The 18476-nt window shown below is 37.0% G+C and overlaps 1 protein-coding gene and 1 long non-coding RNA gene across 3 annotated transcripts; both read left to right on the forward strand.

The window, feature by feature from the left end:
- The first annotated feature begins 47 nt into the window (after nt 1-47).
- On the forward strand, nt 48-2255 carry LOC117211317. The gene is made up of 6 exons (XM_033455047.1): nt 48-324; nt 404-791; nt 1086-1286; nt 1365-1561; nt 1638-1748; nt 1814-2255. Exons 1-6 carry the CDS (start codon nt 175-177, stop codon nt 2132-2134), a joined length of 1368 nt encoding a protein of 455 aa, XP_033310938.1. The 5' UTR covers nt 48-174; the 3' UTR covers nt 2135-2255.
- Nucleotides 2256-16000: 13745 nt separating this feature from the next.
- Nucleotides 16001-17862, forward strand: LOC117211340. 2 transcript variants are annotated; one of them, XR_004488249.1, is made up of 2 exons: nt 16001-16465; nt 16612-17862. It is a non-coding gene; the product is annotated as an uncharacterized LOC117211340 (long non-coding RNA). The 2 variants fall into 2 exon arrangements; XR_004488250.1 differs by having other exon boundaries at nt 16001-16461.
- Nucleotides 17863-18476: the final 614 nt, after the last annotated feature.

The raw sequence follows: 18476 nt of genomic DNA on the forward strand, positions 1-18476 counted from the left end.
TGCAAAATGACGTGCGAACCCCATTACAAATGCTGCGGGTTTCTCGTTCAATCGTAATTTTTAGTCATCCCGCGAACGCGATTTTTTTCTAATAAAATCGAGCTGTTTTCGTTTAAAAAAAATAAAATCTTTCTTTTCGTACACAGTGTTATGATATTAAATGAAATTTGAACCATGCAACAACCAACTGAAAACTGTATGCAGGAAAAAAATTTTCTGTTTGAAAGATCAGATTTGAATCGACAAACTTCCAGGATGTTATTTGGAAAATGGAAATTTGGGCAAGTGAAATATTCTAATTCGTCAACAAATTTGTTTTCACAGGTATCATACTAAAATGATTACTCTCTGCCAATACATTGAAGAATTAATAAAAACCTTGTCCTATCCTAATTTTTAACAGACCAATTTATTTCGTAAACAATCATTCGAAAATACATCCGACTCGTTTGTTACACCACCAATGGATAAAATATGTATAACAACGCCAAAGGCACCAGTCAAGTATAAAAAGCAAATTAAGAAGGGAGGTTTAAGGCCAAAAAAGTTACATTATACCGACGATGAATTGGATGCCATAGATAGCGGCGTTTATATTCAATGTAACCAATCAAATGATATGTTTCACAAACAACGTATGGCAAAATGCAATAGATTCGATTCTTCGCAGAGTCAAATACATAGATTACGCGTGAAATTAGACAAGATTAAGGTACAAACGAACGATAAAGAAAACGATAAAAATGTTATAGGAAACAACAAAAACAATATAGTACAAGAATCTCCTGTAGGTAGGTCTACAAAAAGTGAGAAAATATACATGCACGTGTCAAAAACTAAAAACATTGATACCAAAGGGAAATTAATTCATTTTCGCGTATAACAGTATATGTTAGCTGTTAATTTAATTATAATAAGTATGTTATTATTAAGGGAAAGATTGTAATAAGATTGTATGATAAATACCATTTTATAAAATAATAGATTTATAACGAGTAAAATTTATGCAAACTTAAAATGCCTCGGATATTTAATATATTCACTATAATATTGAAATGGTACTTTCTTTTTTCTTGGTTCCTCAGTATTCAATCCAAATGCAAAAATATTATCACAATGTGACAATAATCTTAATTGGAAAGAAAAATTATATTGGCTACAGCCTAGAAGGGATGTTGGCGTATGGATTGAATGCTGTAGAAAAAAATGTAAAAAATGGAGATACGTTGAAGATTATCATGATCCAGTAGATGTGCCTAAAATATGGTATTGCGAAATGAATTCTGGTCTGTACATTTTGTTTTGAAATATATTGTATGTTTCATATGTACATATGTGTTTAATTTTATTATATGGTTTCACAGACAAATTGATGGCATCTTGTGATATAGCAGAACGTCTTACATCATGTAGCATCAAGACTGATTTAATTGAAAATGCTTATAACGCAGGTAGCATTGTTTGGGCATACGTCAAAGGCTACCCATGGTGGCCTGGTATTATTAACGACTGTCCTGATACTTGCACATTTTATAAATTACCTAAAAATTCCTCTAAACCTGTAAGGTTATATTTTCTTTCTTATATAATATAGGTTCTATGTTGGATGCTAATATATATATATATATAATTTACAGAGCAAATACTATGTCACATTTTTTAATGAAGAAAAACTTGAAGCTAATTGGATTCTGAAACGAAATCTTAAACCACTTGCAACAAATAAATATAGTACACTTATTAAAAAGGTATTTAATCTTATTAAATTTAATCTCCTCAATTTCACTATAAATAATAATGGTCTTTATTGCAGACAAAGTTTAATGGAATCGATTACCAACAGCTCTTACAAAAAGCACACGAAACAGCTACAGATGCTCTTGCATTATCAATTTTAGAAAGGTTAAGAAGATTCAGCTTTTTGGCACTATATGAAAAATTTTATGACATTAATAACAATTCAACACAATTAATTAGCAACACTACCAGAACCGATATTGTATCAGAAATGGATACAAATTCAGATGATGAAATATCCTGTTCACATCCCATAAACAAGCATTACACTTTGAAAGAATATTATTTAGAAGTAATATGTAAAAAACGAAACGCATTAAGTAATGTTGCGAAGTAATTTTTATCGTAAATTCAAAAACAATTAATACATTGATGTTATAAAATAAATGACTGATATGTACGTATGTTCATTGCAGTCAAACAATATTTGACATAATAGTAATTATATATTGAATATATTTGTAGTATATAATTTCTTACATTGTCCAAATCATATAAAATAGAAAATATAACTTGCAAATTTGTTCTTATAAATTGCTCTTCACGTTCTTACGTATTTTGTACCGAATACAAAACATATGTTTATGGTTATAAAATGATCGATTTGCTTACCGACTTGGCATTTACCAAGCGAGTATTACTCTAATTTCTTATTTAATTCATGGAATACCCGCGTTGCGGCAGCACGTAACACAGAATGTCTACATATTAAAATTATGATATCAAATAATAAATCATACATTTGCTAATTCTCGATCTTTTCACATAAAGCAATTCTTTACGTTCAGAATTTTATGCTAAACTTTATGTTAATCTATATATAATTCATTGATATGAATTAACTATGAATTTATCAAAATTATGTAACGGTTACCGTTATTTGAGAAAAACATAGAAAAAAAGAATATAAATCAATTAACGTTTAATGTCTAATATTATATATATATACTTCGAATTTTAATATTTTTCTATGAAACAACTTATAACATATCAATCCTTTTTTTCGTTTCTATCTAAGAACCAAAGGTTTTATAAAATGCAGCAAAGTTACTAATGTTACTATAAACGAGATGAATAACCTATTATCGACTGTTAATGCGTTGATAACGTTGTAACATTTATTAAAATATCCGTCGTTTCTTACAGGATGAAACGATTATTCTCTATTGTTCTTCGAATAACAAGGCTCGATGATGAATCGTGTCGTGAATTAATTAAGATAAGTTGTCAACGCTGATTATCGACGTGTAACATCTCCTTCAAGAATCATCACAATAGGAACGACGAATTCTCGTGGATCATTGTCGAACACTTGTGCATTATAATTAAAATGAAAGTGTTTGATGGAGGCTAATGATGCTGTTTACCAACTGACCCCGCTTCTTCGTATTCGATGCCACCATTCGATTGCGGAACCTTCTCTTGAACGGAAATCAAACGTATATAAATGGTTGTAAATCGATATGTTAATGTGGCGCAAAGTTCGGCGGGGTCGGTTAGGTCAATGTGACGTCAGCGGATACGGAGACCCTCGACGTGGTGAACTGCGACAATATTTGCGTGTAAAACGTTTCTTGAATGTATGCATACGGTATGATCGTGGCCAATATATCGACTTGTCCCTTCCTTATTTCGGAATTCTGCCGGAAACAGGTCGACGCTAACCCTAGCAGTAGTCGATCATTTTTGCGATTTCTATGCTTCGAGGGCCATGCAGGCAATATGTATTAATGTTAATAAAGAATAGACACGAGTTTGTTTAGATCGATCGTATAAGAACAGTTGAGGATTCGAAATTTGACCTTGAATCTTTAGATTACTATTACAGAGGATATATAGAATAATTTATATTTTCTGAAATTTTTCCACGGAGGATCAAATATTAAGGTCCTCGGTCGATAAATTCTATGTCAAAAATAGTATCAGAACGTAGAATAATGTAATAAAGAAATAAACGAGACAATCCAAGTAATTATGTTCACATTTATTTCGTTTACATGTCTACAATTATGTCTAGAATGTGATTTCGTAAGATTGTAATATTAGGTTAAGGCGTTAAGGTATAGTCATATACCTATATATACAATCTTACTGTTTATAATCATAAAATATAATAAAATAATATAATGTAATAATAGTCTTTTACCGTATTGTAGGATAAGAATAGATTGTTCAATGCCAAAAAATTATCGACATTTCTTATTTCGATGTCCTACTGTGTAGTGTCCTGTAGGACAAAGTGTAAAATGTAAATAAATAGATAATAATAAAAAAAAAAAAATTTCTTATTTGTTTTAGGCGATTAATATTGAAAGAGAAGAAACGGGAAAAATGGAACAAGATCAAAATAAATTAATAAATTGGATAGTCAGTCGTTTCTTCGGATGACCCATGGTCCATTCTCTGATCCTTCGCAGCTAATACTCCTCCCTGTTGATTCCACCATGGAGAAAAAAGAAAAACGATAACCCCAGATACCATAGCGAGCACATACGTGTTTGTTATCATTCTCGTAATACTCGGCCGATCGTGTTGCTAACCGAGGTATGCTCGGGTTATCTGGCCTGTTTGTCCTTCGTTATAATTTCGTTACGTTTCTTCGCGCTTTTCCTCGCTTGCTCTCCCACAAAAAAAAGATCGCTCATTAATTCACCTCCGTAATCGTCAACAATTACCGGTAGTTTTCATTTCTTTTCTTACCCGTTGAGCAAACGAAGGAAAGAAAACGTTCAGATTTTATCGTAGTGGCGCTTTATATGTCCATTATTTTCAGCGTGTAGGAAAATCGCTGTTAATTTTTCGACATTTGTAAATATCAAAGATGGTTACTGTATGTATAGAGCGACAATAAAATGGCGGAATAAACATTTCTAGACTTACTTAGTAATATTTCAATTAATCGTTTAATGGACTACAACGTTATTCGTATGTTATTTTTAAATAATTACTTTTCCAGAAGTTTTTACGTTTGAAAATGATCTTGATGAGTCATTATATGATCTTTTGATATTCGTGTACATATATTTTTAATGCATTTTAAAGAGTCGAGCAATTTATTAAATTAATAGGCATCGATAAGAATGCAAAAATTTTTACCATTCTTATTTTACATATATATACAGCATATTGGCTTTACAGGCGAGTTTTCAAAACGGCCAAAACGTATCCAATGGATAAGAACATCAGGCAATGTTTTATCATACGATAAATCCAGCTTATCGATCATGCTTGCGTTTCGTTTCGACACGTTGTTTAAATCAATTTCGTTGATGGACAGTGCAACGCGATACCGTGACGGAGGGCCATTTTAATCACCATTAATGAGCATTTCGATCATTGAAATACGCTCTCTTCGGCGTTGCACAGACAAAACGGTTGGATACACGGGGTGACGCTCGTAAAGGAGACATTTATTGGTCGTAAAGGCATGCTGGCTGTATCTTGTGCAGTTTGGACCGATCCTTAAAACGTACAGAACTCGTCTTTCTGACGATCGTTTTGTACCAGCACGTTTAGGAACCATCATATGACAATGGGGGCGTACGTAGTTGACAAACATGGGAGCGGCGTATTGGGTCGATGGCAAAAGAAATAAAGGGAAAAAAGGGGAAGGATATAGCAGTTGGGATATATGTATGTATGCGAGGAAGAGAATATATTCTGACTCGACCTTTCTACCTAGCCTTACGTGTATTTCACTCGCTTTATACCTAGGCGTGGCCTATGTGTTCCCTTGCCTCTGTGAATTATCGCGCTTCCGGTAGAATCGTCCGGCAGAATAATTCGTTGGACGAAATTAACATTGAATTAAAGCCTTTTTCTCGAAACGAGAAATCGATCCTATTGTTTCTCGAAGAAGCATAAATTCGTGTCTGATATTACTTTCTCCTTAATTCAAATTATTTTATTTGGAATCAATGTGCGTAGTTTCGAAAATATTCGACTTTCTCCTGGTATTAATTGGAAAATTCTTTTCCAGGCTAAACGAGCATTTAATGAGCTTCAAGGAAGTATAACGAGTATTACGTAATGAGAATTGGAATTCCAGGGAAAAATGTGCTAATTCGCCAGAAAGGCATCGACTACAGAGATGTTCTATCTATAAGGATCAAAGAAAAAGGAACGAGAGGATCATCGAGCTGTGTGGCTATGCGTTCGCTTTTGCATAGTTTCATGGTTCCTGGATTTCGCGGCCGACCAACCGAAAAACTAAAATGATGCTATGGTAACGCCGTTTCTAAATGCGTCTCTGGTGACGCGTCTCGCAAAGGCCTCTTCTTACTAAATGTGACTTTAACGAGCAACATGGAGAACGAGGAGTACGGGGAACGACCTGCGCGCGGATTCGGGCGCGGTCAATGCCGTCTAGATGTTCGCTATTACTATCCGGACCTCCTGGTATTTTCGTCATGGCCTACTAATACACTCCGCAAATTCTTGCCCTACCACGGGGGCCACTGTTCGACAATGACGTAGTCGAGGAAATATGCCGATCGTGAGGCATGTCACTGACCGTGATGTCCAATTTCTTCGCTTCTTATTCTTTGAAAACGAGCCAGCCGAATCCGTTGTACCCTCTTCTTTGTTAGATGCGCAATAGATCCGAAAACAACAATCTCTTCTTGATTCGCATTTGATCGCTGATCGTAACACCTGAAGCTTTTGTACAATTTCTGTGTTGTACTTTAGAAATTCGGAAGTGAAATTCCTGAGAGTTGCGAAATAAATTTCTTAGGAAGAAAGATACACATACGATTGACGACTACTTCTATAGGCTTGGCTGTCTTGTGAAAGCATTCTTTTTCTGAAATGTTTAGTCTTCCTTGAGAAGAACTTCGAATTTTCTGACCTAAGGAGTTCGACTTGCTATATATTCATGATTATCATCATTGCGAGGAAAAAGAAACGACAGATGCATTTACATTTGAAAGATGTGTAGGACAAGGAATTTTTCAGTTGAATACACCATCTCCCGACGGTATATATGTATAAATATATTGATCATTCTCCTTCGATGGTCATGGTTTTTAGGAAAATTGTATTTAACCTATTTCACTACCTAATGCGGAGGTATGCTCATGATGTATGTATATATTCGGAACCGCGTTGCCCATAGTCAGAAGCCACACTCTTTCATTACGAAATGCTATTACCTTGTAGCGCGTGTCTTAAAAACACTAGGAAATTAAACGTTTACGCAATCTTCTCACTTTTAGAATTTCCTTCGCTAAAGAAAGACGTACAAAAAACATTTAATTTTTGACGATTTTTGTTATTCGAGAAAATGCGTTATCTACATTCAGTAAGCTATAAAGATATTGAAGTTAATTTTCAGTCTTACAATGAAAAACTGTCTTTCTATCTGCATCTCATCACAATTGCCAACATGTGTAGAGTCGATGATGCAATATCAAATATATATATTTGTTTCTCCGCGCATCGAACATTTATCTGTTCAACTCATTATCGATGAACGCCAGTCTTGCCCTATTTCGTAAGCCTCGGTCATCGTGCAACGCTATTTAGCTCCCAACGCGATAGAATTTTTTGAATCTGGGACACGAGAAAACACAGGGTCGTTAGGTCGTCCCCAGTTGATAATATACTACCGATGTGAAATACATATAAGTGCATTGGTTACATGAATGATACAGCGGTGAATAGGGTAAAATTTCACCTAACGACAAGTCATCTACACGGTGAAGATGATATAAACCATCATTGCGACGAATCGAACGTCCCATTCGAATGCGCATTATCGCGTCTGGCAATCGAGGCAGATAAAGAGTTCTCTGTCGCAATCAACTCGTGCTCGTAATATATACCGTTGATAATTAAGCGATCATTGCTTTTTCTCGCGACTACTTTTCCTTTTCTTTGGAATGCTAAATGTGTATGGGACTTCATAAGGTAAAAACAGAAAGATAAGAAGTCTGTAACCACGCGTTATGAGCCTTGAACTCATTGTCACTGTTGTCAGTGACGAAGCACTCTGTGCCAACAATCGTCATAAAGTGCAGCAATGTGAGTGTACTTGCAACTTTAACGTTACCTTCGATGACTAGTGAGTTAATACGAATTCCACTGGCTACTCAAGAAGTTAGTCACATTTTATAAGATGTGTGTAAAGTCGTAAAATAATTTTGTGAATTATATTCTACATTGACGAATATGGCTGAATCATTGAAGAACTGTAGTTTATTCGAATATGTGAAGAGACAAGATAACGATAACCGAATAGTTTCAATAGTAGAGATTCGTTAGTTGTTTCCTTCGCTCGTTTCTACTAGTTTCGATAATAGGTACTGACGTTTAGAAAATTGAAATCTATATGCTTGGTCTATGTCGACTGCGGCGAATCTTAAACCTTCGATAAATCTTGGGATTCTTGAAAAGTCGATGAACATTCGATGTGTCATATATTCGATATTTTACATCTACAATCCTTTGTATATAAATTTATATTATATATATTTCATCTTTCTTACATATAGACATACCTTGTATAGAAGATGCCTTATATATATACAAGGATAAATGTAAAAAACATTACATTGATTTTACTAAAATAAACATATATAATAATATATCCTTTTACTATGTATTGAAATGGTTGTTTGTTCAAAATGATCTCAATTGTGACTTTTGACCACGAAAGAGTTAATTAATAGAATATGGTAGCGATGTGCGAATGCAGTCATCGTCCGTGCCCGCCACCTGCATCATTCACGGGGTGCGTTAAGTCGCATCCCCGCTCCTGATATCGCGCGAACCCACTTCCCCACCACGCTTCCGTCGTTCGGTGGAACGAACGCACTCTCACGCACACGTTGCTCTATCCCCACCATTCAGCGGCGCGATGGAAACGCGCACTCGTGACTGGTGGAGTTCTCGCCAGCCTCCGCGCAGCTTAGTCTGCGCCGCTCATTCCACTGGTTTGGATCTTCGTTTGCCTTCGCAGTTGTTCCGGCAGTACGTTCAGTTTCGTGCACGTCGATGATTCCGTTGGTGTAACGGAGTTACTTGGTTATTTCGACCGCGGTCGTCGTCCCTGATTGTTGATCGTCTCGTCAATAGAGTTGTAAAGTCAATTCGCGATCGAAACCGGGAAACGAGGAGTATATACACATCGACAAACGAAAGCCGGTTCGCATGTTCCTCTCGCACACGCGTTGCCGAAAGCGGAAGGAAGTCTATGGTCGATGGAAGAGATATAGTGAAGTCGTAAAATCGGTCAGGAACTAGAGCCACATAGATACCTTTTAAGGATTCAAACAAAAGTAAAGTAATTTGAGACTATTGATTTGAGAATTTTCGGGATTATAACGAACCTAGAGCCTCGTTCAGGGCCGTACGATGTCAACTCGGAGCTATTTCTTACCGCGTTTTTCGTAGATATACGTTTTAATTTTTAACAACTGTAAATGAATTTTTGTTAATTTAGGCGATTGTTACTAAGAAATTGAAGGGAATTTAATATCGTAAAACTTTAACGAAACACTAAAAGTAATACGATTTTAATATGTTCCATGTCGTGCTAACGTGATTTATCATCCAGACCGCGTGGATCATTGCCGAACCACGCGATACGAGACTTATTACTGCAAGATTTTTGTAATCTAATATTTAAAGGGCTTCTATGCGATACGTACATACATACTACAATGCAATACATCAATGAATCTCTCCGTTTAATGCTTTAATTTACGACTTCACTACGGCAGTGCCCCGTTAACTGGCCAAGTTTTTACATAGATAATATCAGGGACTCGCTTTACGAATTTAATTGCAAGAATTAGTAGGGATAACGATGGTCAGTTAACGTGGCACTACGAGAGTATGGTTCCATCGACTATACTTCTCGTCCACGTCTCTCCGTTTTGTCCCCACTCTACTCGGTTCTTCGTTTTTCGCTCCGTTCGAAACGTTCTTTTCCACCTTCTGTCTCATTTGTCTCCTACTCCTTCACGTTCGTTCTCGATCGTGTGCCACGCTTCCGGCTGACAGTGCGGTTTTCGGGCCTGCGCGACTCGCCAATATAGTATCCTTCCTTCTCCTGTGCGATTCTCAGTGATTTACGAATCTTCTGACGAATCTATTTCTTCGAGCTTACTCGTCGTCGATAGAGTAAATAAAGGAAGACCGCGTCGAGACATCGTGCACTTTACTTAAGAGTGCGTCATATCTCGTATCTGGAAATGGTGCACCTGTCCGTCTTTTTCGTTCTATGTCTTCCAACGAAGGATCGATCGAAAACCTTGCAAGGATTTGGTTGTGAAGCCCCGGTATCGACGATGGTCGCCGAATATGTACTACTGGAAAATGAAACGCCGTGAACGTTTGGTGAGTGAACATTCTGCCTTAAATTTATAGCTTCTTTTATGATTTTTGCGCTTCCAGGCATTAATTTACGATAATGTGTTATGAGATCTTGTATACTCGCGGAAATCGAATTTTTATAGTCAAATATGTTTGTAAAGGGATGCTCACAAAAAGATAGACTGACGATTTTATTCGTTAGGAACTTCTTCAAAGTTGATGATTTATCGATACCCATGTCGGAACGGGAACGACGTGGGATTATGTAACGCGCGTAATTTGAACGTGTATACCACGTGTACACTTATGTTACTATTTTTACTTCATCATTTCTCTTCTTACCCATTTAAGATTGTTCGATCGAAACAACAGAAAAAAAATCATTAATTTAATTGTGATTTAGCCGGAAGTCATATTCTTAATATGCCTAATAAACATACGTATTACGATTGAAACCGTTGAGTTGATTCGAACACGAGGAATACTGGAAATGGGTAGGCGGGTGTCGTTAGACACGGACACGCCCATTGGTCGGGCTCATCGTCGTCCGTATGTTTCGCGAAGCTTAATTAAATTAAACGCCTTGTAGTGGTTTTCTAAGGTCGTTTGGTGTCGCACCATATTTGGCTGCCTAAAGCACATTTCGCCCTTGTGGATTCATGTTTCGATATTTTTTCCTGTGTTTCTTTCCGTACCAATTATTCAAACATGATCTGATCGGGCTATTATTAGATTCGTTTCGGTTGGGATAGTTGAGGAAGAAGGGGGAACGTTATCGAGAGGACCGCGTCTTGGCTTCGTGTCACGCTACGCGATACGTGACATGCCGTCGAATAATTTCTTCAAACGATTTCAGAACGTAGTTTGCATCTCAGAATCGTCTGCATATACGTTCAATTCGAGGATATATTGCAACGATCAAACTTTTGAAAAAATCTCAAGTTTCGAATTAAATAAAATCATCGAGTTCATGGAAAGTTGTTAAATGTACTATTTAAAAATTGAAATATTTAAAATCAGACGTTCAACGAATGAAACTATTGAAACGATTACAAACTAGAATCAAGAGTGTCCATCTCGTCATACGCACGCCCTTATCCTGTCGAATAAAACGGACGTTCGACACCAGAGCGCGTTGCGTCTTGTATAGCAACGCGTATAATATGCACAGCGCACACTGTGAACTCGTGTGCGAGTAGTCTGGCGCCAGCAGGTGCAGTTAAATATAGCTTATGCAACGGGTATCCTCCTTCCTTTCTTTTTCTCTTCTTCTTTATTCTCCTTTCTTCTATCCCCCTTCCCTTGCCCCACGAAAAATGGCACATAAACAAATGTGAAGTAATAAAAGATACTAATTCCTCCTTATGAAGGATCCGATATTTTAGAATATTTGTAATCGACAGAGAGCACGTTCTCGTAATAAGCACGTTCTCGTAATAAATTAATACAAATATTTTGTTTACACCAGTTCGCACGGCGGAAATATTGCGTTTCGAAATGTATCGATGTATCCTTTGTCCTTCGCGATTTCGACAAGTAGAAGGGAAACAACCGCGAAAACGAAGTTTTTCGAGAGACATTAAAATCTAACACGGTTTTGTGTACCTGCGTGTGCGGGTGCGTTAATCTCATCTTTTCGGAAATTCTTCTAATCGCCTGCCAACATACATTTTCTATGTTTGCTTGTTTTTTTGTTGTCATTCGTGGACCGAAATATTTTCGAAAGTTTTCATTGAATTTTATCTTTCTTTTTCTTTTTGCATTGTTTATCGTATATTCGATAAAAGAATGGGGCTAAAATTTTCGTAAGTAGGCCAGAAAATAAATTCACGCTCAAGTTTAGTTAAAACGATTCTTATGTACGAAATGACGACTTCGGTTTACGGAAATTATGGGAGAGAATTCGCATTCCCGGGAGCACTAATTAAATTTTACTGCAGCCCATGAAATTACTCCATCATATCGCGGAATAGTGTATCGAAAAACTTTTTTATTCCTTTTTTGCGCGCAGGACGTCGTTCGATTCCTCCTTGGTGAACAAGACCAGCCATCTTTAAGTAAAAAAAGAACATATTAATGCTCATTATGGATATTAGCCTTCGGCCATTTGCATAAAGGCGGAGACGTTGATACAACTGGTCGTGCGATAACGAGCGACGGATGGCATGACTGGTTGCCAGAGAATTTTTATTTTTTTCCCCCTTCCTTTCATTTTTATCTTTCTCTTTTCTATTCCCTCGCGCGTGCGCGCTTGCATGACTAACAAAGGAAAGAAGAGAAGAATCGTGAATTGTCGAGATTTCATTTCGTTCTAGTACAGAGCTTACGAATATTAGTTTAGCAATTGTGCATAATGAAGAGAAGTTTATCGAAACAACGACCATTTTAAATTTTGTTGAATCTTTGAATTTTTAAATTTCGAACGTTAAAATTTAGCATCGTTTTTAAACGGTTTCTAAATAATTTCAAATTTATATAGACATGGCATTAGTTATATAAAATATAGTCTCGACATGATTGTGTTATTTCGTGTCTTTCCACGGGAGAAGAATATCTCGTAGGAAGAAAAATCTCTACTTAAGTTGCATGCCGTGAGTCGCTTCATAAAACCGGTTGCCAGATACATACACGGAAATGTAAATTTACAGAAGAAGCGGCTCTGAATACTGCGAGAGAAAAAAGAGAAGCTGCTTATGTTGAATGCAGCTTCTGCATACGTGAAATTACGTTAGCCACGGAAATAATATACATATGTTTAATAAAATCAAGGAAATGATCGTTGAGATTAACAGACGAGCTAAAATAAAAGGGAATGAAATATTTATCTTGACGTTTTTATTATGTTACGTGCGAGAGCAAAAAATGGCGGGAGTAAAAAAGGCGAATTAACAAGTTAAAAGCATAATCGCGGGTATAAAAACTTGAATACAAACTTGCCTTAATACTCTGTCACAACCGTTAGGACAAGTGTTTGGTTGTATTGGTAATATAGGTAATGTCGGATTGTATTACTGGCGTATTGAAAGTTTAAAAAAAAATCGGTGACATATGTACACTCAACCTCGACTCCGTAAACCTCATGACGATATATACATATAAACTCGCGTATTATTCGGTTGGTTTAAGTATTAAAGTCATCCACGATTATGTCGGTATACGCATATAGTTGAACAAGAAAGAGACAGAGAGAGAGTAATGTGGACGGATGGTTGGGAATGAATAGGAGAAAAGTGGATGTGTGCCCATAGGCGTCGCCATTTGCATTATTAAATGAGAACTCTATTTACTTCAAACTAAACGTAATATCACGTGAAAACCGAATGCAATGATATGTATTATATTTTTTTACAGTTAGCTAACGTTTGAGTAAGGACTATGTAAAGGCTATGTAATCGTTGTTATGTGTTGAAAAGTGCAAGCAGCACAATGGTGTCGACACTATATTACATAAAAAAGGGAAAGTTTGAAAGTCATTGAAAAAAAAGGAGAAATAAGAAGTATAGATTTGGTGTGATTTTATGCCGCGTACGAAAGTCTTGCGACGCCCATGCGTATGAGGAAAAGGGTGGAGCGAGGAGGTAAGAGGTAGACGAAGCACAGCGAGATGCCTTAGGATCGAGTCTCTCCCTGACGGCGTTTATTTATTACCAGTATTAATACCAAGCCCCGCAGAGTCGGTTGGTGATTACATAAAACATGCTTGCCCCTCCTACCATCGGAGGCAACCCCCTCATCTCCACCCTGCTCGCCTTCTATCTGAACGATGCTATCTCCCGTGGTAATGGGGCTTGGCAAACGAATCTATTCGAAAAGAAAAGGAAAGAAGGAAAAGAATGAAAAAGCAGAGGAACATTCGTTCGGCGTATCTTGGGTCGATTTCGCGTGGAAAAAGAGGTGCAACCGTCGTGATCGCATAGTTCGGATTTTACGATCGACGACCTCTAGGTATTGAACTTGACCCAAACGCGAAACGTGGTTAGCAGATTCTATACTACAGGTTAATCATAAGCACTTGGTGAGAATTTGCAGCTATTTGCAGCCATGTTGCTTCTCTTGACTTGCTATATTCTCTGTGTATTCATTATCGATATCTTTTCCTTGGCAGATGTGGCTTGCTCTATATCTTTGTCCTCATTCTAACAGTCCTGAACGCTTTTAAAAAGCTTGAACTATATAAAATTAATAACGAACGTCTACGCCCTTCTTGTTAACAGTCCAATCGTAAATGAATAATAGTTCCTTCTTCCTGCTCTTCCCCAACTCCTCCAACGGTTTTCTTTAGTTCCCTGCACGTTTTCTTTACCGCACTTATTTGCACCTTGGCATCGCCTCTTTTTTTACGCTCGGTGCACTAAACGTATAAAGCGGGCAATGACTTCTACGCGCTTTATTGTAATCTCTGAGATCTCTGGGAACCACTTTTTCGCACGTTTAGTTGTTTCTTTACCAACGGACCAATGACCATTGCCAACTTCGAGAAAGTACGGCACTCGGTAACGGGAAACGTGTGTTGGTCCACGATTGTTTCTTAGAAGGAGAAAGAAAAAAGCGAGAGGATGGCGTGTGAGAGAGAGAAAGAGAGAGAGAGAGTGAGAGGGGTCGACGGAGTGAGTGAGGGTAAAGGAAAGAGCGAAGAGAACGAGCTAAAGAAAGAAACGAGCCACGAGAACAACGTGGACGAAACGAATGGACGAAGAAAGATACGAAAAGGGCAAGGGACGGACTCTGAGGACGGCGGATTAAAGCTAAAAACATCGGACGGAGTATCTGTTCACATCTTACCGGGCAGCATTAGATTGAAGTTGAACCTTCTAATACTGTCAGGTAAAGATGTCGTCAGGATTCCGAAATCAACGTGATTGGAATTGTCATCGGGCTGGGATAATTTCACTTGAATATTGTCGTTGTTCGGATCTGATCTATACTGAATTCGAAACAACCGGCAATTGGTGTCGTTAAAAGCGTGCTCTTTTTATGGATTGTATATTTCAATATGATCTAGTAAAAGCTAACTCTATATGCTAAAATATGTGTATAAGAATCGAAGTTACGAAATACAAGAACAGTTCAAATTTGTCGTAATCGGTTTTTATGGATGAATCGCGTATGTTATAAGTTTGAACTTTCCTTGTATTTTTCAGATCAGATAATATGTAATATAGAGAAATAACTATGTTAATGTAGTATTTTATATTAGTTTTAGGTATAGACTAACGTAGATGTAAGTAAATTAATTAAAGAATAGTAAGTAACTGCCTATTATGTATATTAGAAAACTGTCCTGTATTACAATTTAAGTTCTGCGCGACATGTGATATGGTATGATGTGTCGGATCTCTAAATTTCTTATTCTAATATTATTTCATTAGTATAGCTAGAATTTCAAGATCGAGGCAGTCGATGTGTATTTTCGTGGCACGCGTGAGTCAAAGTGTTGTAAGGGAGGGGGCGAGGTCACCTCTAAGTGAATCGAACAGGAATGATAAATAAAATAAAAGGAAAGAAATATTTGACTTAAGAAAGATATATTATAAATTCACGAATAGGATCTTCTTGAACGATTGAACTAAATCTTAGGCGACCAAAACCTATTCGTGGATCAAGCTACTCATATTTTCTTACATTTCCATCTTCACCTGTTTCAACCTAATGTTCCTCGACGAAAAATAGCTCCGACTGACTGTAAAAAATGGTAGCTGGAAGTCACGTGAGAGAAATGGTCGGTTAATAATTTTCCATCGGTGGAATTATGCGGTGCGTGCGGCACATGCATAAATCCACTGCACGTGTACACGTGACACAAGTGTATACTATCCCTATAAATACATTCACGCGGAGTGAGTGTGTCTCGATTCGAGAGTAACATGTATGGTTCTCTCTCTCTCTCTCTCTTTCTCTATGTGGCTTCGTAGAACGTAGAGTGTAGAAAATCGGTAGGAGGTAGAAAACGAAGCTTCTAAAAGTCGCGGCCTCGGTGTCCTGGAGAGAGAAGAGTGTGTAGGCGCGTGAGGAATGTAATGCTTCGAAAACGTTGCCGCGATCGTAAAGCATCGCGTGGGTCTCTTCGTGAGGGGTTGCGCGAGCAAATAAATTCGTTCGGCCGTCACGCCGCCATTTTTACCCTCGTCGATCGGTTGGCTGATGATGTCGCTCGTATTGCAACGTACTTATATAGATAGGTGGTAAATTCTTCGATGAGCTTATTGGAGAATCATTGTGGCGGAAATTGTGCGGCAAATTGTTGATGCGAATCGAGGATACTTCGTGACGCTAATGGTCGAGTGTTAACCTTAATTTTCAGTTTTCTTTTTTGTAATCGTGAAATGACCTCTGCGTTGCATATTTGTAGGTAAATAGGCTTCTGTATTTCTATGAAGTTATGTACTTACATATTTGTGTTGTTATAGTCATGATAAATTTCTTTATTTTCGATATTTTCGAAAGGCTGTTATCTAACATATATCGCTATTATCTTTGTGTTTTAAATGTTTCTAGATTATTCAGCTACTTCGGATAGTCTTAGGCTAATCATCAACGAGATATTTTTGCAAATACTTGATTTGAAAAAAAAGAATCGTGGACTTCGGGTTGGTCGTTGGTAAGCTGGAAAAAGTGAAGAAATCCGGTTCAGAAACGGGATCGTAATAGCGGCGTGTTTTGCACAAAGGTGCTAATAAAAAGAGGAGTGTCCTTGCAACCAAGATGGAGGGATATAGGAAAAGCATAAGTAATTGAAATAATCGCACGACATCTTATGCGCATCTTAAGCAGCTGTTGCAACAGCGCGTGTATTTTATAACTGCGAAGTAACGTGCATGGATCTCTTTATTCATTTATTCGTCTCGCTTGCAAGAGGTAGGCACATAAAGGCAAAGTGCATACTGTGTAACTCTACGGAGAGTATCAGCTTAAAAATTGAGATTGAAACGATCGGATAAAAATAATATTGTTGCAGAGATAGAACCACTGTAAATTATATAGCCTAATATATACAGGCAAGAAAATACACCGAGGCGAAAAAGGGGAAGAGTATGACAAGGACAAAAGTATTCATAGAGCTTAAATGGCTATAGTGTAGAGAGAGATATTACACGAGGAATTTATAGTATTGAAAAATCATCAGACAGAAACTCTTAATTAACATAAACAATTCATTGCATGAAAAATATAGAAGCTAAAAGAAACATCGTATAGAAAATCAGTATTATAAAGAATCCATTGTATAGAAAATACGTAACGCAAGAAGAGCTAGTGACATAAAAAAATCATTCTACATATCGTGCGAACAGTGTAATGCAACAAAACCTGCAACCAAGGGGTCGTATGGAAAATTTATGCCACGAAATATAAGTGAAACATGCACTATAAAAAATTGTATGCTATTTTAATATTTAAGAAGACGCTGGTAATAATCACTTTAGATACCTTCCGCATGAAAATTCGATCTATCAAGAATAGAGTCAAAGCTCCCGTGACTTTTCCCTATTATCCCCCGCACTCGTGGATGTCGGTTGACGCGTTCGAAGCACTTTGGCCAATGGCCAGGGCCGTTTTAGAAAGATATCTGGCCGGATCGACGGCTCAAGAAAGTACCGTGCATAGATGCCTCTCGAATACAACGGCTCGCTTGTCTTGTACGAATTGTTCCAGGAAGGAACAATATTCCGTCAATAGCCTGTATTGTCTGATGGAGAAAAAAGGAGAAAGATTAAGATGATCGACAGGAAAATGTTATAGCGTTCGAGGTGAAAGAAATTTTCTTGCATTACTTCTTATATGACAAATAGAATGAAATCGAATGCGGGATAATTAAAATATCATTGCAGGAAAAATGCATTTGTATTGCATAAATATATAAATAAATTGTGTATCGAACTGTATATCGATCAAGACAGATTAGTATATATTGATCAATACACATATTTGCATATTTTTCTTATGTAATCGCATTTCTTATGTAATTACGGAATAGTTTGAAGCAATGGTTTGTGCAATATATATATATATTATAGCCATTTAGTTTCGCAGAATTTACTAAATGTTTCATCTTTTCTTTCTTTTTCCTTAGGTTTTTAATTATGGTTAGAGAATAATACTTGAAAGCGTGTATTTTGAAATCTGAATTGTGCACTTGGATTCGATTGATCCTTCGCACACGTGATCTACTGAAGTTGCTACGAATCGATAATAGGTCCAATGTACATTGATCAATGGCGTCAAACATTCGCAAATGTGAAATAAATAAGAAGTTCAGTCAATTCTACAAGTCTGAATATTGTAAATTATTTTCACAGTGATACGTCGTGTCTTTTTTCTCGTTATCGTTAAGTGCATCCGGCATCAATGACTTGGTCTTTTAT

Source organism: Bombus bifarius, unplaced genomic scaffold (genome assembly GCF_011952205.1).
Source record: "Bombus bifarius isolate JDL3187 unplaced genomic scaffold, Bbif_JDL3187 scf7180000008232, whole genome shotgun sequence".
Classification (NCBI taxonomy): Eukaryota; Metazoa; Arthropoda; class Insecta; order Hymenoptera; family Apidae; genus Bombus; species Bombus bifarius.